Below are 25,167 nucleotides of genomic sequence, written 5' to 3'. Positions count from 1 at the left end.
GTCATTACATTTTTATTGCCCGCGATTTTGAACGTATGAACCACGAAATCGTATCAAGTTCTGTTTACAAAGTAAAAGTTAATGATCAACAGTAATGAGTGCTTTCTCTGACCAAAAAATATCTTTCAGGCAGCATTTTTTTTTTTTTTTCATCAAGAACAAATGTTTTTCGCATGCTGCCTCATTTACTTTATGCTAAATAATATTTACTGCTTTCTCAATACGCCATTAACAGACATTTGATTTCTGACATAATATCTCTTTGGTGCCACAGATACTTAGAAAAACCTGATATATTGCTTCATACACAATTGTGTAAAAAGCACCCGAAGAAGGGGTATAGTAATGTGATAGCATTAAAAAGGCCCTTCTCCAGAAAATTTAGCATTGGCGGTGTAAGCGAAAAATCACGAGTACACCTCTGGCGAGTGGTAGTTAGCAAGTGATATGGCCGGGCACTGGCTGATCAGTGGGTTGCGGGATGTCATGACCACAGGAGTTAGAAGCTGCTGCGAATTGAGGCAGCCCCTTTATGAGGCAAATGAGGTGAGAGTCGAACCCAGGACCTTAGATCTTGAGTCAGACGTGCTAATCATGTCTAGGCTAAAGCGGGGCTTTATACATCTGTTGGGTGGTCTTTCACACAATGTAGTAGCTTATGAGTGCATGCTGATGAGCATGTGTTAGATAGTTGAGGTGCAAATTAAGGGGTCAAGCAAGTAGATTGAGGAATGCCAACAATAAAATTTAGGCTTTTCATTCAAGTCAGGTAGTTTCATCTGTGGCTTCTACACTGCCAACTCAGATTGTCGAACCATTTTACTGCTTGTATCCTGGAATGACAACAATACAGGAAAATGTGACTGTACAGTTCAATAAAGAATACTGTGGCATACTCCAAGAAGTGAAGGAAACACATTTTCAAGGAAGGTATTTCAAGAGGAGTAAGGCATCATAGTCTACAAAAAAATTTTAAGTTGAACACCACCTAGGCAAACCTCACGTAAATGCATTACTGCCCCAATGTCACCCATCTAAAAAGCCTACAAAAAGAACATGAGAGAAGTGGTTACTAATTTTCACAGACTAGCTGACAAAGAAGCTTTAGTGTGCATATTTTAAGTTTACCAAGGGCCCATTTTCTGCCACTGATTTGTATGCAACAGTTTTTGTAGCGGCACTCATTTTATTGAGCACATGTATCTCTGTTTACTCATGAACATGATACTTTGTTGGGTAAATATTTAAGTTAACTGTCCGTTTTCTTCTGTTGAAATTTACACATTGTGAACTGAGCTTCACCTAAGCGCTTTATTTGATTGGCAAGAAAACAGCTCAAAAGCAGTGCTAACAAATTCTATGCACAACTAATTGAGCAGTAAAGTGCCTTTATTCATTCTAATAGCACACAATTTCAGACCATACTTCTAAGTGTTAGTGGCTATAAGGCACCACATGAGAACTTCTATTTCATTCTTCTGAACACTAAGAACAGCGCAATTCAGTGGATAGTGAAAAAAAGTGCAAAGTTCAAGGGAAGCTTTTATCTCGCATTTATATCCTTCACAATTAACTTCAGGGACACGTCAGACCTAAAGGCTGCAGCAATATCTTGCCGTGACTCAGCAGCGATTGCCTTCACTGTTTTTCCTCCATCACCAAGAATATGCTTGATATGCCGTGTATTCTTCCCAAAGACCTCAATAACAATGTGCAGAACTCCAGCTGCATCTAGATCCCACATGGCGACTTTTGCTTCCACACTGTAGGGTACCTCCCGAGACAAATGGTTTAAAATTTTTTCTCTTACTATGAGGGTTGCTAGCTCATGTGGGTTTTGATCAGTCACCATTTCAAATGGATACATCCACTCTGATGGCCTTGCACACTGAAGAAAAAAGTCTCTGACATCTTTCACGCCGTCGTTTTTCAGCGCGGATATCATGAAAATACGGGAGAAATTAGGCCAGGAGCCTTTGTTATTGCTTTGTGTCTGAGGAAACTGAGGGCCCCTAAAGTCCCCATTTTCCTCTTTGACGTTTACGCCTCCCGTCTTCAAAATATCCTCTGTTCTTGAAAACAGTTCATCGGGGGTCAGTCGTCGTCTTACAGTTTTAGCTCGGCATGTGGGAACTCCTCCAACTATTCCCCCTGTTAAGGAATGAGTGAACTCCAAAATCTGGCGTTTAGACTTCAAGAGGTCAATTTTGTTCACAATTAAAACTGAAGTCACATCAACATTGAACTCGAGTAATCGTAGCGTCTCTCTGTCGAAAGAATGGCGCCGCCAGTGATCGGATGCGTCCACTATTACAGCGACAACATCGGCGTTGAGCAGAGCGTGTTCAGGATCAACTATCATCGTAGCTTCCAGATGATGCTTTCGCCCATGATCGATGTCGACAATCCCAGGAGTATCCACAAACACGATCTGTGTATCCCCATCCACAAAGACGGCTTTTGCGTTGTGTCTAGTTGTGTGCACTTTGCTTGACACAGAACAAACTTTCCAGTTCATCAGTGTGTTCACCAGCGTCGATTTTCCCACATTTGGCTGCCCAACGACGGCCACACGCAGTAGCTTAGGATGGCATGGCTGGACAGGAGCAATTGATTTCATGTGGTTGTATTCAACTAGAGTTCTTGGCACTGTCCTGTAGGCAACACGAGGAAAGTCACTCGTACATGTTGACTGAGACCGTAGCGACAAGCACGAAATGCTCCGCGTTAGAGCTCTCAGTCTCACTGACACGCAGCACCGACTTGAAAACATCTATTCACAGTTTACGAGCCACTTCTCGTACTTAGTCTACCGAGCCACACGAACAGTTGTATCACAACGCCACCACAGTAAGGCCAACGTAAGGCAAAAGTTTCGCATCTCCACATCAAAGGGTGAATGAAACTAAAGCCATCTGGTGAGCAAGGATGTACATCCCAATGTTACTAACCTAGTCTAGTAACATTGGTACATCCTCCATCAAACAAGAAATGACCAATAACGCTGCGTTAAAAATTAAAATTAAAGTATATATATATATATATATATATATATATATATATATATATATATATATATATATATATATATATATATATATATATATATAAAATTAAATTAAAAACAAACATTTTGCGAGATGTGATGTTTTCAGGGCTTTGAGGCACCCCAAACCAAGACAATCCAATTGGTGGATTTGTCTGTAAATCTGTAAGCACGTGCATCGTGCACGCGATTAGCGCAGTTGTATGGTTTGGAAGTGAAAGGTTTGTTTACCGCGTGAGTTTTAATTGACTGTGAGAAAGGAGCCCTAATTTCGTGGTTCTTTCTATTTCGCTGCAGACTGTGTAAGTTCTTGGTTTCAAAATGTCCCGAAGACCGGAGTACTCAGCCCCTCCTGAGATTTTTTACAATGAACAAGAAGCGGCGAAGTACACTAGCAACACGCGTATCATGGAGATTCAATCGTCTATGTCGGAACGTGCTGTGGAGCTTTTAGCACTGCCAGATGACGAAACATGCCTTATCTTGGACCTTGGATGTGGTAGCGGCCTCAGTGGTGATGTGATTGAAGAACAGGGTCACGTTTGGGTCGGCGTTGACATCAGCCGTGCCATGCTGAATGTTGCACAGGAACGGGAAGCCGCCGGTGACATGCTTTTAGGAGACTTGGGCCAAGGCCTATGCTTTCGCGCTGGAGCTTTCGATGGCGCTATTAGTATCTCAGCGTTGCAATGGCTGTGCAACGCGGACAAAAAAAGTCACAACCCCGTCAAGCGTCTGCATGCCTTCTTCTCCTCTCTCTACGCTTGTCTGGGACGCGGCCGGCGGGCAGTTCTTCAGTTCTACCCGGAGAACGCTGATCAAGTAGAGCTTCTCACTCAGCAGGCCATGCGCGCAGGCTTTACGGGCGGACTTGTGGTTGACTATCCGAACAGCACGAAAGCCAAGAAAATGTTCCTCGTGCTTTTCACCGGTGGACCGCAGAAACTACCTGCTGCTCTTGGCACGTCCGCTGAACAACAGGACCAAATTGAATGCACTGCGCGAAAACAGCGGCTCAAGAAACTGCGTGGCAAGGGCCCCAAGAGCGCCGCTGCCTGGATTCAGGAGAAGAAAGAGCGTCGTCGCAGGCAGGGCAAGGAGACTCGGCCCGACTCGAAATACACAGGCAGAAAGCGCTGTGGCAAATTTTGAGGTTTGGACTGGCAAGTGATGTTGCGCTTGTTCACTGTGATGCTTGTAAACGTGAGAGCTTAAAGGATCGCTACCTTCATGAATTAAACACATGTCAGTTAATATCGGTACCATTCTGGATGTGCCTAAATAAGGGGAATCAGTGGCCATCTATTGTACTTGGCCTGTATGAAGAGTGCCTCGTCGACAGTAGCTTGCAAAAGCTTGCTGAAACATTTGATGCTGCTTCAGCTCTTCATAGGGTGACTGAAAAAATGTTTTGTGGCCCCTGGTGAGTTGGTCAAGCACATGGTTGATCACACATCATTTTATAAGGCTTGATTTAAAGAGATGCAAAACACTTCAGTTAGTTTGCTCTAAATTAGACGATGCATCATTCATATGAAGTTCTCATCAGGCGTGTCTTGAGTAATCTAGAATCTGCAAAATAAGGCTGCTTGGCTTATCTCGCATCTGGTTTCAGCATGTCTAAAATTATAAGTATCCTTAACGTTCTGACTTTAGATAGCAAAATATCCAGAAGAGGGCGAATATGGGCTGGTTGGTGAATATTGAAGAAGGGAATAAAACAGTGCGAGGTGTGCCTGTCCTTCACGTGCCCTGTCTTGCCTCGTGCAGTTTTAATCTCTGCTTCAGTAAAATATCCCCTTGTTCATTACTGGTCAGTGCCCCAATCTTCATATGTTAATTATGCTTCACCCTGACCACTCTCCCTCTGATCCTCAATGGATGAAGACGAGTAAAATTGTCTCGAAGTGTGTCTAAAAAAGCAGTGATGTCAAATAACCATCACCCCCAAAGGCTTTTGCCTTATCGCTGCCATGGGGTTTTAACTGCCTCCTAGAATTTTTTTGCATCTAGCCATCCATGAATGACATCGGCTACCTAAGAAGATTGCCGAGTAGTAACCCAGCAGATTTCAGACAACTTGATTTGGTCACAGTTGGTGCAACAAAAAATGGAAATGTGCATTTTTATTTCTATTATGGATGTCGCACTGCTTGGTTGTGCTAAATGTTTTGTGCTCATCAGCAGGTACGCATAGTTTATTTGGCTATTTTTCCTTTTTCTTTTTACATGCCTACGCCGAAGGGTAGTTCATCTTGTACCTTGGATCATGTCTACTAATGTGTTTTATTACTTTTACAGCGCCATATGTAATGCTCTCTATGGGCCCTGAGGGCAAATACGTGAAATGAAAGTCGGTGCAATGCATTCAGCAGAGGGTTGAGAGATCCCTGGCTGTACAGTATCGTAGGTGGCATGGCGCTCAAACCTACAGCATTTGGTCATAAGCTTAAAGAAATTTCAAGGAAATTGGTATGTGATTTGTTTACAAAGTGGACTAAGCGTGCTCACCTTTGCATGGGTAATTGTCAGGCTTCTTGGGCTTGCATTGCCGTGGTGGCCTGAACTTCGTTAGCTTGGTTATTTTCAAAGAAACAATACCCACCAATGTTAGCAAACTACCGACTTCATGGCCAAATGGTGAGCTGATTTTATGAAATAGTGCCTGAATTCTTGACTTTCATGGCACGGCAATGCTGAAATTTGTCTTATTAGGTGTGGCATGCTTCAATGGCTGCATTATGTATGCATGGTGTCATTCTCAGTTAATAAGATTAGTGCATGGGATCAGTAGCAGCCTGTGCTTCCTGACAAAGCTTTAAGAAATGGTAAATATTTTGTTTTGTGAAAGGGGTTGTGTGGCTAACTACAACTAACATTATCCAGCACTTGATGGATTTATGCCTCCATAAATACACTGTTGGGCTGCTGGTCATCCATGTTTGTTTATTTTTTGTTTTTGGTATTGTTTGCTTGCTTGCTCTACAGCAGTCTCTGTAACCATATATGGCATAATGTTCTTTGTGCAACATTCTGTTTGCATATTTTTATGAGTGACATTATAGACCTTTGTTTCGGGCGAGGAGGACGTCAAAACGCCTCCTCTCTGGACTGTTGCAAACCAGTACCCCTGCTGATTCCACAGGTGCACACAACAGCCCAGCGAGTATTACAAAGATGCCCAGGAGGCCCTCGTTGCAAAGGTCTATAGCCCTGTATACATGGGCTCGACAGAGTCGAATTAGCCTGTCGAGTAAAAGATCAGTTGTTGGGTTTATGTACACGCAGTTGGGTCGAGTTAACTAGGCGGCAAAGCAAGTTGAGTTAACTCGCCTGCAGGGGCAGATTAACTCGCTTGTCTAAATGTGTGTAGATGCTGTCGAGTTGGGGAGCCAAGTTAAGGGGAACCCTGGAATGGCAAAGCTCCCATTGCGACCAGAAGCACCAGCGAAATAAATGCTTTCTAGCCTTCATCAATAATAAAAAATAATATGCGAAGCTCTCGATAGTAAAAGGCAATAGAATCGAACAGGAAGCTTGCACAATAAATGGAAATTTCTATTCTAGGTGCCACTGCTGTACTTAATCACTAAAAAGTGAGTTCATGTAGACACTAACCGGGTTGAGTAAGGGCGACCTCACTTACCCGACGCTGACTTGACCTGGTGCTGTCAAGTCCATGTATACAGGGCTTATGATGGCACAAAGCCAATACAATCTTTTTCATGACCAGCCACATGGAAATAACTGCTGTTCCTTTCTAGTCTGCTAGTCCCACACATTCTGTAACACTCTTTTGGTAGGCCTATACAACCCTTTAAGACACTGTGTTATTTCTCTGGGTGAGTTATTGATGCAGTTTGACAGTGCTATATGTTTAGCCTCAACTTACCAACATGTAAATTTGGAACAAGGCTATTTGTGAACGAGGTTACCTCAGGTGGGAACCTAATTGTCACATCTTTTTTTTTGGTCAGTGCTGTTTATTTTTTTCTTCTGTATCAACTTGATTGGACGGGCTTCTGTCAGACTCTTGACTTTATTTATATTTGGCTTTGTGGTGCAATGGTTTATTGCTGTGAAGTCTGCCGTCTTATTATCATATGTCAGTCTTGTAGTGCATTGGTTGCACTTGAAGAGAAGCATACTTTTTTGATTTGGTTTAGGGGTTTTGATGCCCCAGAGTGGCTCAGGCTATCAAGGAAACCTTGTTTGGAGGGCTTCGAATAATTTCAAGCACCAGGGATTCTTTTGCAAGCACTGACATCATGCGCTGACGTCATGCAGTATATGGGCGCCTTGTTTTGCCTCCATCGAAATGCGGCTGCTACAACCAGGATTGAACCCAAGTTCTCAGCTTAGTAGTATACTTTGTTAGCCACTAAGCGAGGCATATCTTTTTTTGTTTCAAACATTAAGGTTGAAGGTTCAGGTTTCTTGCTCCTAGGTAAATTATTAAGCATTGAGAAATAAAAACGTTTTCACAGCTTTAAGAACAGTAGTTAACCTAGAGTGCAATTAGCTTTAAATTGAAATGCACATTTATTGGCCACGGTAGGTTGATGCACTTGGGGTTCACCACTAGACATGGCAGTAATTATTTTTTTCGGTAATTTATAATGTAATGAATTACTTTTGGCAGTAATTTTGCAGCAAGAGTAATTAATTTTGAAATTACTTTTACTAACGTGCACCACTACTCCTTCTATAGACGACACGGTAGAATGTCGCGAAAGCATGAACGACGTGCAGCAAACCGAAGCCAGAGTAACGGATCGGCAAAAGGATATAGAATTGAGCAGAACAGTGCGTCTGAGACCTCCTGTGTAGCAGGGATACTTATTGAGGCTATACCATGGGTAGTTGCAACCATTCTCCAAGCAGCTGGATACAAAGCCTCAAGGGACCGCCGGAGGGACAAGAAGGCCGGAGTTGAAAACTAATTGGAAGAGCGACGTAGTGGCACTTCCTCTTGCGTCAGCTAGGGCACAGAGGTGCCTGGTTACACTCGTCACCACAGGGCGAGGGAAGATTGGGGTGGGGGGAAACAGCTGGAAGGATCCATGGCATGAGCTTTACTGAGCGCAAGATGCCGAGGTCAATTCTTGGAACTCGGAAGCAATAAAAAACCTAGCTTCTTAGGGCCCTTCAAATGGCGGAAACAGATCCAGGCCAGCAAGACGCTTGGTTTACCACTCAATTCATGACCATTCGACCATGCTTCTGTTGTTACAGTTGTCTTATTTTTGTAATGGTAAGTGCTGTAGGAAAGAGGGAAGGAATGGCTCTCTGGGACAGAATTTGGCGGGAAGACGAAAGAATGTGTATGCGTTACGTCTTTGTTCTCTAGCTTTACTTAGTTTTTGCATGGGTGAAAACTAGAAAGTAATTGAATTACTCAGTAGAAGTAATTGTAATGTAATTTAATTACTTTTCTGCAATTTTCAGCAAAGTAATTAGTAATGTTGTTTAATTCCTTTTCAAAAGTAATTTTGTCGTGTATGTTCACCACCACATACAATCCTGGCCATAATAGTACAGAGCATGCTTTAGCACTTGGATTCATCTCGGGCTTTGACTAGCAGAAGTTTAGAGGAACTTAATACGTATATACTTAGGAAGTGTCAATGGTGTGTTCACGAAAATAAGCAAGGAACAGTATCACTTTTCGTAGCAGGATGAGGTGAGAAAAGTTCAAACGCCAAAGTCTACTTCATATTATTTTGCTGTACATCCTTCGTCAAAAACAGGCTATCTGGTTTGCTTTGCTATGCAAGGTGAAAAGGAGCTATCATCTTTACTGCACAGGACTTGGGAGGTTTTGGGAACTGCAAGACCCACTCAGCCTAGTCTTGTATCCTAGCCTGGCGGCCTGTATCTTTCTGACATGCTGTATTTAGAACAATGTGGTGCAGAGCTGGAGACTCCAAATATGCCTGCGAAATATAGATCTAGCATTCGTATTTGATTTTTCTGAATTACTTTGTCATATGTCATAATTTTCGAAATAGATCGGTACTAATGGTCTAGTACATATGTAGTTACATTTGTCGAGTCTGTTTCATGTATTTGTGTTTACAGTAAGTTAGATTGGCTCAGTGCCTATTATGTACTGGCTAGCAGTAGGTCGTTTGCCGGCAGTAGTAAAAGCTGGCTGTTGCAATGACCACCATCAGTCGCCGATTAAGGGCGCTACGCACAGTGAGTGCAAAAAATGAGTTTCTTACTTTTTATGTTTTCGTTTTGGCCTGATCTAGAACTTTGTGATTTCTCACTACAAATGGGGAATGGCCATATTACCCTCGGCAATCTCACATAGCAGACAATGTCGTTTAGCGCTTATAGCATTGCTTTGTGCACGAGTGCGTAATTTCTTTGGTGCATGTTAGTCTTGCAGGGTGCATGTCATTATGTTTGGTGCTTTCATATTCTGACAGTTATTACTCATCGGAAGAATGCCCTGGTAAAGCGGCCTTGTAAAGAACGGGCATATTGTATCAATATGCCGGAGTGAATACCGCCCACGAGCGAAAACGTTTCTTTGTTCACGGCCGTGGTTGACCCTGCACGACTTGTAGGTTGACGACACACACACACATACGAAGGAGGCTCCACTAGCTGAGAGTGCCTAGACCAATTGTTTGTCAAGCACACATTCCTAAAGCCGCTGTAAAAAAAAATTAAGCAGTGGCTTAGCTCAGCTGGGTCAGGACACGTAGCGAAAGCTCGGCTTGGCGTCTCTCGCTTCGCATTTTGATGTCGTCGCTAGGTGATACATTCTTCCCGCTCTTCCGGCGTCTCGTACGCACGCTTAGCTTTTCGTGTTTCATTTGTATGCTGTCGGGTGTCCTTACACCATGCAATGATTTCCGGGTCGTCCGATGTAGCTTCTCGCACTCTCCGAAGATGCCGCACACTGTATGTGCACTTCATCCATGAAAGAACACTGAACAAGAGTGAGGCGGAGCCTCAGTTCGCAAGCCGAGCCAACGTTTCGACAAGTCCACTCGTCAAAACGTTGGCTTGGCTTGCAAAGGGAGGCTCCTCCTCTACCCTTGTTCAGTGTTCTTTCATACTGTGTAGGCCATCTTCTTTCTCTGGGAGGCTCCCCCTCTACCCTGGCTCTTCATCATTGACGCATCTGACTAGCAATTGCTAGCGCACACGCTCAAGCTTAATTATATGTTCAGCTGCGCAGTTAAGCCTGGTTCACACTGCGGGAACACAACATTGACATGAACAAAACACAATTTCGCCAACAAGCGGGAAACTTGTTTCCAAACAGCTTGTCATACTGCAGAAATTGATGAGAAACAATAATACAAGTTCCTGAGGTACCAACTGAAATTGGCCGACGGCCGTCCGTCTTTAAACGACTGGGCAGAGCTCGACAACCGGTATTCTCGGCCAGCCAATGCAGGCCCAAGGTGGGCCCTGGTTGGTTTCCAGTTATACTGATTAATAGTTGGGAAAAGGCTTTCAGCCAACTTTCCCCAAATGGTGAATTATTCGACACCCAACTGGGACTGCCAAGCATATGGTTAATTGTCGAGCCATGGTTGGCAGCCCACGAGATTGGTCAAATACTTAGAGCCAGAGGTGGGCAAATGCCCTCATTTTGGCCTTTCCTCCCTCGCCCTCAATTTACAATAGGCAGCCCTCCCTCACCCTCACCCTCACTTAAAACAAATTATTCGCCCTCTCTCGCCCTCATCCTCACTTAAAAAATATTGCTGGTCCTCACTCACCCTCACCCTCATCTCATTTGCCCTCCCTCACCCTCAACCTCATGCTCAGCAGTTTGAATATTTTAGTTATTTTTCATTATTTTCGATCTATGACAATGTTACAGCGAGTCAAAGTAGGCGCAAACTATTCTTATCTGCGTCTGTTTTAGGCAGTGTCAAGCCGCGTTGATCATTTAGCAATCCGAATTTTTCGAAGCTAACAATGCACTTAAATAAATGACGGGGCTGCGTTCATGTTGTAGCGTATCACTGGCAAGAGCCATCTGGTACTTGTTCCGACAGTTGCTGAGATTAAGATATGCACTGCACATAGAAACCAGAGGCTGTGAAAAGTGCAAAGAACAATTCTTGCAGTGCCCTAAGCATGCCAATCAAAGGTGGAACTTCGAGTAGGAAGGAAAATAACCACTGCCATAGTTTACCGGGCAAACCTGCCCATCGGTTCACACGCCATGTGTTTGAAGGAGATAGAGTGATCAAATACATTTACATAGTAGCGCATGAGGAAGGAGGAGGTTCTAACTTCTAACCAGCCGCAGACGGAAGGCATGAGGCATATATGGCATATTAGACAACAGAACAATGTAATCTAATTCAAGTAACAGAAAAACGCTATCACATAGAAGCGTAAATTTCGAGGGAGTCAGGGGGTCATGACCCTCGATCGCTTCGCAGAGGGGGTTGGGATGGGGGGACATAGCATGCGAGCCCGGGGCCGTGCGCGATAATTCCAGACATGTACATGTAGTGTCATTTGGGAAACGCCGCGTAAAAATGCAGTTTTTAGGACACGGCGCCGTATCGCATCCCGCTTTCGTCCAAGAACAAACCGAAAACGCAAAGTGAAACACGTACCTCTGTTGCGCTTCTGGTTTTCACGAACGCCGCCTCAGTATTGCGTAAAATCTTTTTTTTTTTTTTTCAATTTCTATTAAAGCTATATGAGAATAGGACGAGACAGCGCCTAACTAGAGCAGTACGATGTGCAAAGTGAACAGGCAAGAATTTCATGCATAAGGTTTGATTATGCTTCCTGAATAGTGTGCTTAAATCTAGGATCACTTATGAAAAAAGCAGTGCTTATAGAACGGGAACAGAAGAGCAACACATATGCGCCAACTAGCCGAAATCAGCGCTCTGCATTAATTCGCCTAAGTTCACATCTCCATAGCTGATCTGCTTCATTCCGGACAAACCTGCATATGCAAAAGCCGGAAAACGGATTGTCTGCACTGTGAAGGCAAGAGCGGCAAAAAAATGAAACTCACCCGGAACCTGCATGACGTCCTACACACCTTTTACTTGGACCGCGCATTTCCCAATAATATCCGAGGACACTGCCATAATTCAAACTTATTGGCGCACATAGTACACAGACGTCCTTGAGCATATAGAATTTGCAACAGCGCACCAAAGTGTTGTTTCAACAAGCGTCAACAACTTGAGCGGTCCGATCGAAAGGACACAGCAACACGAACTGAAGGGCTTCCCCAGCCATTCCTGCAGTTCGCTGTTTCTTTTCTTTTTTTTTGGGGGGGGGGGGGGACAGCTGAAGGAAGACCCTTTCTTTGGACAGAGAGCGGGAAAGGACCGCGCGGTGGTGGACGCATGTGTATCCTTCCGAGAGCAATGCTGCCACGTCCATCCATGTCTCCACCCGGTGCCTCAGGGAGATCTGATAAGACCAGCCACAGCCGCCTTTTGAGCCCAGCCGTGGACCAGCGTGCCTGGTCTGCCCACCGCTCTGATATTTATTTTTCTTTTTTAACAGCTTGCCTAATGACAGCTGCCCTCGCTATGGCAGGGGGGGGGGGGGGAGTCAAGCGCCTGTCGTCGGCGCATTGCCACAGGGTGCAAAGCTAGGCGCACACTGATTGTTTTGTGCGTTATCTGTCGCCCTCCCAAGAAGTCTTCAAACGAAGCGCCGCTAACCGAACCTCTCGGGCATGCAGGCTGAGGTGCACCCCGGCTAACAACGTTCCGGCTTACAGCCTTGTAGAATACTGTAGCTCGCCGAATGGAACATCTTCCCGCGGCCTAGTACGAGCAGTGGCGTTCGTTGCTTCGTTCACACTTCACACTGCTTCGAACCCATTCTCGAACCCGTTCACTGCTTCACACGAGAAGCAATCAACCGCTTGCACAACAACATGGGAAATCTGCGGAGAAGAGGAGGCCTCTTTCCTTCCACAGAAATGGCTAAGCACAATCAGGTGCACAAAAATCAGGGCTGCCATAGTTTCAACCTGCCAGATGGAGATCCTAGGACATACCACGACTACGCGGAATTGGGCTTACTTTATCTCAGCTGTCTGGTTTATTAATATTGAGTCAGTCTTAGAGTGAATGTGGGGCGCTGAAGATGAGAGGTAGTGTTGAGCGTTCGAGAGCAGGTATAATGCAAACCCTCGAAGCCTTCTTCCCTAAAGTCTTCCTCTTCTTCCGACCTGGTAGACGTTTTAACAGCATGCGAGACAGGTGCTCTCTGGTGCGACTTAAGCCTTAGCGGCATGTATCTCAGCTGGTTATCGTTTTGTTAAGAAAATGTAGGGACACTTATTAAAAAGTTCTCATAAAGTCCGAAGCTTTGGCTTTGAGGCAGTGGGTATTACTCGAGGTATAAGCGTCCTGGAGGGCTGGAATTCCACGTCACCCTCTCATCGCATAGGTCAAAAGCACTCAGTGCGGACCTCTATAACCAAATGTGAATTGATGTTTTGTAGCTTTCCGGAAATCTAAAACCCTGCTTTACGTCAGTTAAAAATTCCAGTTCAGCGGTTGCCCTATTCTGCAGCATTGAGCCTACATCACTTTTTCGCTCTATATCGTGACGTACCAAGCACAGTAAATCATGCTTTGGATAAGAAGGTGCTGAAAGCCGACATAAACGTGGTCCACCCCTAGAGTGAAGCTGATCTTGGCAAATTAAGTAATGGCAAAATAAGAACACTGGCACGTTGCCGTACGTGCGACTCCTTAAGTTATCGGATAAGGCGACGGAAGCTTCAATTGCTAACACAAGTGGTGAATTCCATCTTAATGTATAGTATGCTTCGTATACTTTTCTGCTTGTTTCGAACGCGAACTTCTTCAAGATTGTCGTTTCGCAGAATGGAGGTGCACGTTTTTGGAACAGAACCACGACACTGACGACATAGACGGCCAGTTCCCCACCACCCCGCCAGTGCGTCTAATCCTGCGTGGAGCTCTGAAGTGCGACGTTTCTGCAACATTCAATTTGTTCTGTGTAGCTTCTGACACGGGAGATTGGTATATGGTAAATGACGGCACTCTCCCTCGGCACGAACCTGCCTAAGTGTTTGATACTGCATCCTTAGCTGCTTGTGCTTTCCTTGCACTATATTGCACAAGCTAGCCAGTTTTTCGTGTACAGTGATGACTACCAATACGTCACCTTTCTGAGCCATGTTTTTTAAGCGGTGGGAAATTTGATAGTTATATGGAATGACAATGGATCTTGTACCTTGCGCTTCTTCAGCGCAGCGGTGCTGCTCTACATCCCTAGCATCCCTGGCAAGGTCCTCTAAAACAAAGGTGACCACCTCAGAGGCAAATCTTGCACTGGGCAGTGTTTGCAGCCAGACATCCACGCTTATATGTGCCATTCCCCGTAGGCAGGATTTGTCAAGAGCGGCACACAGGTAGTTTTTAGCAATGCTCTTCTTAGGAACCTTTGAATGAGCTGACTGCTGGCTTAAAATACCTTCTTTTTTTATAGCGAGGCTGATACCTCAAGCATGGTTTGATTTTGCGAACAGCAACACATGTATCTAAGAACTGCAAGCACCCTTGCCCACCCAACCCGAAAGCGCATTCGGCAAAGAATTAAACCTGGTACAGTATTGTCATATCCCCGTCATGCGTGAGTCTATGACAGCATTCAGCCTTACGATCGTTGGGCATTCCGATGCATTAAACTTATTCTGAATACAGAACAGATGCTAAAATCAAAGAATATTAAAGAACCTTCTCCGGTGCAGGACTTCAACAGGTTAGCACGAAATGCGAACACTCTATAGACTTTGGATACTGGAAATGAAACAACTCTTTCGCGAAATTGTGCTCAATGCTCACACGCTGTAGTTATTACTTTCAAATCGATGCTATGTTGACACCCATCTCAAGAAAACTGTCTTAAGAAAATAGAAAAAGTAAAACTTAATGCTATTGAAATTGCGGAAAAAACAATGCGCTGTGATTACGAGCCACACATATTAATGAACGATTTGGCAATTTTGATAATTCACAACAAGGAGAAAATCGATAAAATAAATAAGAAAATATTTCTTGTTCCTGCAAACACATGACAAAGATTGCAACGGATATTGAACTGCGGTTTATTTTATTGCAGCTATTATCAGCCCAAATTCAATGCTGTTTGTTTATTTCCGTTGGTTTTGTTGCGAATTGTAATTTACACAACTTATGAAAGTTTTATGTAAAACCTTTCTAACCAAACAGTCAAGTAACACTGTCAAGAAACATTTCGCATGCGTCGGCTACTCATGCAAGCTATCTGGACGAGAAAAAAAACGTGGCAGGGTCCCAGCAGATAAGATCACCCCACCTCGGTCTTTTGTGTTCAACGTTTCTCTGCGCGTCCCCTCTACTTTAGACGCGCTTTCTTTTTTTCTGGGCGTGTTTTTTCCTAAATGGCAAAGAAACGTTAGCAGTTAGAAACAAACGGGGGTCCTGTGTATTTTGCCGGTCCTGTCGTGTTCTGTGAGGCTGGAAAAGCCGACATCGTTCTCGGTGACTTCCTGGAGCTTCCTAGGTTCGTTTTTAGACTTTTCTTCACCACGAGCGCCGGGGCAATTTTGTGGCTTTCGTTCTGTGCCCCGTGCCATTACATCTGTTTTCTATACAACACATGCCCAGTGGAGGAGAAAGTGTGTTGTCCCTCATGCCTTTCGGGTTGCCGCGTGTTTTTTCTTACTGCAGAAACTACGCCTTTCGTGGAACATTTGCCCTCGCCCCTCAAACTCTGTATCTTTCCCTCCCTCACCCTCCCCTCACCGCCTCTGCCCTCCCTCACCCTCGTCCTCACGAATTTTTCAGCGCCGATCCTCCCTCGCCCTCACCTCACCGAGTCAGATCCTCACGAGGTGAGGGTGAGGACGCCCTCATGAGGGTTCACCCTCGTGAGGATGCCCATGTCTGCTTAGAGCACTTAGAGCCAGCCATAAGTCACGCGCAATAGGCGGAAGTATCGGACGAAATCCATCAACTTTAAAATGCATTAGATGCGATATTTTTATTCGTACGCAGTGCGCATGACTGCCCCTCCGAATTTCTTAGTCGATGAAATGTAATTTTTAAACTAAATTTTAGCAAGCACAATTTTATGCTATCAATTAGTAATGTTAAACACTGAGCATTCAACTATTTTTGTGGGACGAGTGCATAAAGTCTACACGAGGGGGGGGGGGAAACTCATGAGGGAGCGACCACGCGATAACATTGAATCATAGCTATAAAGAGTGAAAGAAACAGTCCCTCCCCCCGCACCTTTGTACCGTGATATTACACTTGCACAGAGAATGACAAATGACGGAGGGAGCCTCATCGAACGCGATCATGATTTTTTATATGTTTTGTGCAGTTTCCTCTGCTTACTTACGCTAAGGTGAGATTACTAAGTTTCCTAATCGCTTATGATGGAATAACCATCACTCAGTGGTCGGGTGCAGGGCCCGATTAACAGTGATTAGGGCCTGGTTCAAAACAAATAACAGGGCTCCCATAACCTCCCTTCTCCCCCCTCCGACCCTAATCTACCTAGCCGACCCAGTTGTAATGTTTGAGACGTGACGCGCTTTAGAATTTCCTTCAGAGAACACCCCATATTAAATCAAGGAATCTGCATGCGGACTGTTTATGAACATCACCTGAGCATATATTTTCCCTCAGAGCACAGGGAGAGGCTAGCGTATAAACTGAGCTATTTTAGGAAATGACAAGTCACACACAGCCCCTCTCAAAAATCAAGATGGGTGCTCTCGTGAAAAATAAATTTCTCGAGTAGACATTTTTTAAAATCTAAATCGATAGCGCAGGACGATTGGCTGCGATTGTGCACAAATGAAGTAGAAATGGGCCTTGTTCATAAGCTGTTCGCAAATTCTTCATGTAAGTAGGCTACCAATCGTATAATAGTTTTGTGAATTCATCCAGCAAGACAAATTAAAGCTCGCCTAAGGCAATGATTCTACAGGAACTGCGATACTATGTGCTCTATGGCGATGTACAGTAAACAAATAATGTTTATTACTCCAAACGCTGTCTTAATGCTGGGCTAAATATTTTCGATATGATGGCGCCTGTAGAAAATGAGGTCACCAATGAACTGGTACAAAGTTTTAACATGCTCTAATAATCTCCATTTATACAGATTGTCCACATCTACAAAGGCAGTATATTTGCATTTTGCACATAAATTCCACTTTTAAAACAGAAGGAAGAACCTTTTTTGCATGTATCACATACTATTTCTGCGTTTAGTTTACAGAATAAATTTACATTGTACGAGATAGCGCATGCAGCTTACTCTACCAAGAAGTCGCTATCACCGCAGACAGCGGATGGAAAAAATATGGTGCACACTGAAAATAGTGTGACACTTGAGCTTTGCCTTTAAGTGTAATATAAAACAACGTGAATGGTACCTCTCTGCTACCTCTCCATGCCGATTCTTGTTCGCTTACATGCACGTTTAAAATAGGGTAAGCGTGCTTTGCGTCTACAAGAGAGCTTAAGCGTCCTATTTTTTACAGAAACTTGTTTGCACAATGAAAATATAAGTTCAGATATTTCACAAGAATTCAATTTTAAATGGGGTGTGTATGCGCATAAGATGCTTTTTTTTTTTCATTCCACTCTTAAGCAAGTGAATAAATGTGTTTACATTTCTATAAGCGTTTGCGAGCCTGTTGCTGGGACAGTTTCTTGATGAGATCTTGGACATTGAGCCGTCTGCGAATTTTGCGTCTCTACTCACAGCAGCTACAAATTACTGATGCGGCTGTGAATTATAGGCAGTCATAATTATAACTAATAATTTATTTATTTTGTCGCACCTTTCACTGCTTATGGTGAAATTTATAAAACTCCCAACTGATCTCAACAACAGTACTGACAGAGGTCAGTTGGTTTACAGTCTGGTATGAGCTGACTCCAGCCTGAACGCCAGCTAGGACTTATTGATTCCACTTGGCCACCTGGTGTGACCAGCTCAATTCCAGTTGGTAAGTATCTGAAACTAGTTGCCAGTTGGGTACTAGCTGGGACCAGCTGAAACCAATTGATACTAGGTAGAACTACCTGAAACTATTTTGTATTTTTTATCCTTTTGAATGAGTACAAAGTTTTGTATTTTGACTGGAGAAATGTGGGGCTGGCTATAAAATGAAGCGCACGATCCAACGAACAGCTTTTTGAGCATACAATATTGCAATACCTAAGCTCAGATTGTAACCATGGAAAATCGGGAAGATGATTTGTTTTGATGGAATATCGATGTTCGCCCATTTTTTGTCAGCTCTCGGGAGGACCCGTGAGAATGGTGGGCCCGGTTCATTTGAACCCCTGATAATCCGGTCCTGGGACTCGGATGACGTGCTCTTCACTCCATCACATTGCAGCACAAGGTGAAACATCAACCTTTTCTTCTCTACGTTGTTACAAATAAAAAGCCTCAGTAGTCATCATCATCATCATCAGCCTGATTATACCCACTGCAGGGCGAAGGCCTCTCCCATATTTCTCCACTTAACCCGGTTCTGTGCTAGCTGCATCCACTTGACCCCTGCGAACTTCTTAATCTCATCCGCCTACCTAACTTTCTGCCGCCCCCTGCTATGCTTTCCTTCCCTTGGAATCCAGTTTGTTACCCTCAGCGACCATCGGTTATCCTCTCTTTGCACTACATGTCCTGGCCTTGTCCATTTCTTCTTCTTAATTTCTACTAGAATGTCGGTAACTTGAGTTATTTCTCTGACCCACTCTGCACGCAAATTTCTATCTCTTAATGTTACCCGACCATTTTTAGTTCCATAGCCCTCTGGGTTGTCCTCAACTTAAGTAGAACTGTCTTGGTTAGCCTCCACGTTTCAGCCCCATAGGTGAGTACAGGCAAGATGCAACTATTGTATACTTTCCTCTTGAGCGATACTAGTAAGCTGCTAGTCATAGTCTGCGAGTGCTTGCTAAATGCGCTCCATCCCAATCTTATTCTTCTTGTTATTTCCTTTTCATGGTCCGGATCTGCGGTTACTACCTGTCCTAAGTAGACGTATTCGCCTACTACTTCCAGTATTTCGCTACCTAATGTTAACTGCTGTTCCTTTCCGAGGCTGTTGAACATTACCTTAGTCTTCTGCATATTGATTTTCAAGCCTACCTTTCTACTTTTCCTGTCTAGGTCATCAATAATTATTTGCAGTTCATCCCCCGAGTTGCTTAGAAAGGCAATGTCATCAGCAAATCGAAAATTACTGAGGTATTCTCCATCTACCCTTATCCCTAACTGCTCTCATTCCAAGTCTCTGAATACTTCCTCTAAACAAGCTGTGAATAGTACTGGGGAGATTGTGTCTCCTTGCCTAACACCTTTCTTTATGCGAATTTTGTTACTTTCTTTATGCAGAACTATGGTTGCTGTGCAGCCACTATATATATCTTCCAGCACTTTCACGTACGGCTCGTCTACCCCCTGATTTCGCAATGCTTGCATCACCGCCGAGGTTTCAACTGAGTCAAATGCTTTTTCATAATCAATGAATGCTATGTATAAGGGCTGGTTATATTCCGAGAATTTTTCTATCACCTGATTGATGGACGAAACCCTGCTTGATCCTTTGCTTGATTGCAGTCTAAGGTTGTCCTGATTCTATTAGTGATTACCTTAGTAAATACCTTATACATAACAGACAGTAAGCTGATTGGTCTGTAATTTTTAAGGTCCTTAGAGTCCCCTTTCTTGTGAATGAGGATAATGTTTGCATTCTTCCAAGGTTCCGGTACCGTCGATGACACCAGGCACTGCATATACAGGGTGGCCAGTTTTTCTAGCACGGTATCCCCCCCGTCCTTCAGCAAATCTGTGGTTATCTGATCCTCTCCAGCTGATTTCCCCCTTTTCATAGTTTCTAGTGCTTTCTTGACCTCGTCCTTCGTCACTGGTGGAACGTCTGACTGTTTTTCCCTACCGCCAATCTCATTACGGTCCTGACTGCTTTGGCTACTGTAGAGATCTGTCTAGAACTCCTAGGCTATTTTGACTATCTTTTCCATATTAGTGATGACGTTGCCCGCCTTGTCCCTTATCACATATATCTGGTTTTTGCCTATGCCCAATTTCTTCTTTACCGCTTTAAGACTTCCCCCGTTCTTTACAGCGTGCTCAGTTTTCTCCACGTTATACTTCCTTATATCGGCCACCTTGCGCTTATTGATTAGCTTTGATATCTTGGCCAATTCGATCTGGTCTGTTGGATTGGAAGCTTTCAAACTCTGGCGTTTCTTAATCAAATCTTTCGTCTCCTTAGACAGCTTACCGGTATCCTCTCTAACTATCCTATCGCCTATTTCTACCGCGCACTCAGTAATGATATCTCTGAAATTATTGTTCCTTGCCTCTAGGGTAATGTCGCCATCCTCAGTTAGAGCTGAATACCTATTCTGTAGCGAGATCCTGAACTCTTCTGCCCTCCCCCTCACCGCTAATTCGTTGATGGGTTTCTTTCTTACTAATCTGTTGCGTTCCTTCTTCAGATTTAAGCTAATTCGGGACCTCACCATCCTGTGGTCACTGCATCGCACTTTTCCGATCACCTCTACATCTTGCATAATGGCGGGGGTTGAACACATTATGAAGTCAATTTCATTTTTAGTCTCTCCGTTAGGACTTTTCCATGTCCATTTCCGGTTCTTCCGTTTGCTGAAGAAGGTATTCATGATTCGTAAGTTATTGCGCTCTGCAAACTCAACTAGTAACTCCCCCTGCTATTCCTAGAGCCAATGCCATAGTCACCTACTGCCTTGTCTCCTGCCTGTTTTTTCCCTACCTTGGCATTGAAGTCGCCCATGCCGATTCTACATCTTCATAGAAGCTTTCAACTGCCTGGTCATCATAACTACATGTAGGTGCATAGGCCTGTACAACCTTCAGTTTATACCGCTTATTAAGCCTAATTACGATGCCTGTAACCCTCTCATTAATACTATAGAATTCATCTATATTACCCGCTATATATTTATTGACAAGGAAACCTACACCTAGTTGTCGCCTCTCTGGTAAACCTCAACACAGTACATGCCCATCCTTCAGTACAGTATATGTGCTCATTCCGCCTCCTAACCTCACTAAGCCCTATGACATCCCATTTCATGCCCTCTAGTTCCTCTAACAGCACTGCTAAACTAGCTTCACTAGCTAGGGTTGCCAGGGTCAGTTTCCAATGGCGGCCTGTCCAGCGGAGCCAGGGTTTCTTAGCACCCCCTGCTGCGTCACAGGTCTGACCGCCGCCGTGGTCAGTTGTTCGGCAGCCGCTGGTGACTGAGGGCCGGGGTTTTATGGAGCTTATCATAGGAGGTTGGGGCCAATTACTGCACCAGGGTGGCCAACTCCTGTTCTGGTGAGTGAGTGCGTTGCCGGAGGTGTTCACCGGTATCAGGTCGCACCCCAAACCCGTGTGTGTAATTCCATCGACACGCGGATTTTTTTTTTTTTTTCATCCGGTGGAGAACTGCGCGGCACCGGGATTTGAGCCCCGGTCCTCTTGCATGCGAGGCGGATGTTCTACCGCTACGCCACCGCTGCACCCTCCTGAACACCGCTGAACACGCAAATAAATTATTTGTCTTATACGCTTCATGCAGTTGGCGAATTTAAACTGTCTAGGCGGCGAAGTACCTTGAAACGAGAAGATGCTTCTGCAATTTTTGCTGAACTGCTCAATCATACAGCACTTTTTTATTTAGCATAACGTTTACGCTGCTACATTTGCGGCCTTGCACTTTCCGCCACTCGATGCAGTATAGTAGACAACCACGTTGACCACGTCGTTCACGCAAAATTACACCCAGCTTGAAGTGCTTACAGTGACACGGATTCGTTCCGGTTGGCGTAACTTGGCGTAAACTCCCAACTGACCTCGACAACAGTAGTGACAGAGGTCCGTTGGTTTACAATCTGGTATGAGCTGACTCTAGCCTGCACGCCAGCTAGGACTTGTTGATTCCACTTGGCCACCTGGTGTGACCAGCTCAATTCCAGTTGGTAAGCATCTGAAACTAGTTGCCAGTTGGGTACTAGCTGGGACCAGCTGAAGCCAATTGATACCAGGTTGAACTACCTGAAACTATTTTGTATTTTTTATCCTTTTGAACGAGTACAAAGTTTTGTATTTTGCCTGGAGAAATGCGGGGCTGGCTTTAAGATGAAGCACATGATTCAACGAACAGCTTTTTGAGCATACGATATTGCAATACCTAAGCTCAGACTGTAACCATGGAAAATCAGGAAGATGATTTGTTTTGATGGAATATCGATGTTCGCCCATTTTTTGTCAGCTCTCGGGAGGGCCCGGGAGAATGGTGGGCCCGGTCCATTTGAACCCTTGATGAGAAACACTTCAGGCCATGCGAATGGCTTGTGCAGCATAAATGCGCCGTGCGATATCAGATTGTTGCTATTGTAACGGCGCTGTTCATGCATGTTTTTTTTAAACGAAAATATTACTAGCCTCATTACGCGAAAATTACTGGGCACTTTGACGACTAAAGCGGTGAAACACGAAAGCCTATTCTGCTGCGCATTTGTTGTGAATGTGGCGGTGAATGATGCTTCGAGTAAAGAGGGTGACTACTTTTTCACATTTTTCCCTTCCTTTACGGCATAATTATGACAGATACTGCGCCTTTTCTATCCTGTAAATCAATTTCAAACGCCGCTGATGCCTGCATGCATAGTACGCGTCCTAGACATCTGGGTCTGCTTCTGTTTGCTGTGTGGTATGGCGTTCGAGGAAGCGGCAAATGAAAGGGTACACGGACGCCTGTATCGGATGCTCGGTGGGTTCAGCTTCGTATATGCATGAACCACCTTGTGACGTCGTGACCTGTCGTGACGGTACATCGCGTGCCCCTTGTTGAACACAACTAGCATTTCATTGAACGCGTTAAAGTTCACCGGCGTTCTATAATTTGCATACAGGAAAGAAAAGGTGCAGTATCTGTCACTTGCGGCATCTTGCTATCATTCTCACTGTAGACAAAGGGAATTATGAAGAGCGTTTCACGATCCGTCCGGCGGTTGCATTTACCGAAGCCTCCATTTTTTCTCCACAAGAAGTATCGACCCCAACTCCCGGAGAAGCTGGGTCTCCTTCTCTCCCTGATGGTCGGGTCGGGCCTGCAGCAGCGCGAACTCGGAAGCGGCCGCCGCGCAGCATGAGGAGCAAACTGAGACGCTGGACGAACCCAGCACCATAGATGTCACTGCGATCAGGGAGGTCGACGAACCTGCAGCTCTCTCGAACGACGTCGAGGGGCCTCAGGGATCGGAATCAGATAAGCCGGTCTCTAAACAACAGGACCGCAGACAACTTGAGAGAGAGGAAGGGGGAAACACGGAGGGAACGACAACGGAAGGAAGGCGAACTGCGGAAAGAAACAGAGACGACAGGTCCGAAAAAACCAACACCACCCCCACCGATGCCATTGACGAGCCCAATGTCAAGGAGGGGAAGAGAGAAGGCCGCCGCGTGACGAGGAAAGCCCTTGCAGCCGCCAGCCACCCTTGCGAGGTAGAGAGGGAACTTCGGGAGGTGGTAGCGGGGGTCGCATGCCACCAGTCCGGTAAGCTTTCTCCCCACAATGGACCCCTCCCAGCTGTCGCTTAAAGTGGCCACCATTAACGTGGTGAGCCTTATAAAAACAAAAAGGAAAAGATGGCTTCTCGATTTAATTAATGAAAACAGCGTCGACGTTGCTCTTTTACAAGAGACCAAAATTCAAGTGCGGATGATGCTAAATTCTTCGTTCGTTACTTTGGAGCTCAATTCTAGTGTTTCCATACAAGCAGGAGGCACCGCCATTCTCATCAGGAAAAAAGATAACGTCACCATTGTTGACTGCGAGCTGGGAGCGGACGGGCGCTTTTGTCTCGTTGATGCCCTTTTGGGGAGGGAGCTGACTCGCTTTGTGTGTTCTACGCCCCAAATGAGACAACAGCACCGTCCGAGCTCTTTCGATCTCTCCGTCCTTTTCTTCTTGTCCCCGGAATCTTGTACTTCGGAGGTGATCTTAACTTCGTACTCAGCACGAGTGACAGAGCGGGCGGGGGAGGCGGTGTGGATGCGTCGGCGCGGGTGATAAGAGAGGTCCTGCGAGATTCTGACCTGGTGGACGTGGCGCTCGGACGAACGGGGTCGACTGCGCGCTACACCCGCTGGCGCGGCACAGCGCAGGCTCGCCTCGATCGCGTCTATGTCTGCGGTGAGGCGCTCCATCGCGTCCGCATCTACACCGTCACTCCTGTGTGTTTCTCTGGTATCGTCCGTGCTGGGTGCCTTAACATGTCGAACAGGAAAAACAGTGGAAAGACGGTGGATAATGAACTCGACTATCATTTGCAACGAAGAGTTCTTAGATAAAGTAAATAAGAATATTGCTAGGCTTAAGTCTGGATCGGTTAATGCAGTAGAGTGGGAGTTATTTAAAACAAAAGTCAAAACCATTGCCACAGAGATCGGAACAAAAATTGCCGCCTCCGCTAAAGCTAAAATCCGGCACCTCACAGGCACCCTTCAGGGCCTTGTCGAGGCCAAAAAAGAGATGCCGGGAGAATTTTCTAATGACATTCGGAAAGTTAAAGAGGAACTTCGATCAGAACTGGAACGGCGTTATCGGGGCGCACTCGTCCGCACTCGGGAGCAAAGAGTGCAGCACTAGGCGCAGCCATCAAAACTCTTTTGTGCCTTCGAACGGGAGCAGGCGGCACGGGTTACTGTACGGGAGGTTATTAACAGCGGCACCGCTGCGCGAGGGCATGGCGAAGTGGCGCAGGCCTTCGATGAATACTATCGCGAGCTTTTCCAGGCCGAAAACCGCTGGATCCCGTGCCATCCGAAGTCCTGAGCGAACTACTCAAAGTTCCTCAGGAGATTAGGGAGGCAACAAACTCCTCATTGACTGCGGACGAGATAGAGCGCGTAATTGCAAAACTCCCTAAGAATAAATCACCCGGACCGGACGGCATAACAGCCGAATTTTACCAATGCTTTAGAAATGAGCTCAGCCCAATACTAGCTGAGGTGTTCGAGGATATAAGGAAACGAAAACTTCTCCCTC

General features: G+C 45.1%; 2 protein-coding genes across 2 annotated transcripts; one reads left to right on the top strand and one right to left on the bottom strand.

Annotated features, from left to right (window-relative positions):
- Positions 1–1,371: 1,371 nt before the first annotated feature.
- On the bottom strand, positions 1,372–2,919 carry LOC146205412 (GTPase Era, mitochondrial). The gene has a single exon (XM_084590071.1). It carries the CDS (start codon positions 2,771–2,773, stop codon positions 1,544–1,546), a length of 1,230 nt encoding a protein of 409 aa, XP_084446197.1. The 5' UTR covers positions 2,774–2,919; the 3' UTR covers positions 1,372–1,543.
- Positions 2,920–3,178: 259 nt separating this feature from the next.
- LOC146205411 (18S rRNA (guanine-N(7))-methyltransferase) lies at positions 3,179–5,981 on the top strand. The gene has a single exon (XM_084590070.1). It carries the CDS (start codon positions 3,368–3,370, stop codon positions 4,196–4,198), a length of 831 nt encoding a protein of 276 aa, XP_084446196.1. The 5' UTR covers positions 3,179–3,367; the 3' UTR covers positions 4,199–5,981.
- Positions 5,982–25,167: the final 19,186 nt, after the last annotated feature.

This window comes from Amblyomma maculatum, chromosome 1 (assembly GCF_055883805.1).
Source record: "Amblyomma maculatum isolate TAMU_Amacu chromosome 1, ASM5588380v1, whole genome shotgun sequence".
NCBI classification, from domain to species: Eukaryota; Metazoa; Arthropoda; class Arachnida; order Ixodida; family Ixodidae; genus Amblyomma; species Amblyomma maculatum.
The sequence above is the reverse complement of the archived record's forward strand: the minus strand, read 5'-3'. Positions and strand labels throughout refer to the sequence as shown.

Coding starts and splice junctions, on each gene's coding strand:
- LOC146205412 (XM_084590071.1), bottom strand. CDS start 2,773: ATGTTTTCAAGTCGGTGCTGCGTGTCAGTGAGACTGAGAGCTCTAACG.
- LOC146205411 (XM_084590070.1), top strand. CDS start 3,368: ATGTCCCGAAGACCGGAGTACTCAGCCCCTCCTGAGATTTTTTACAAT.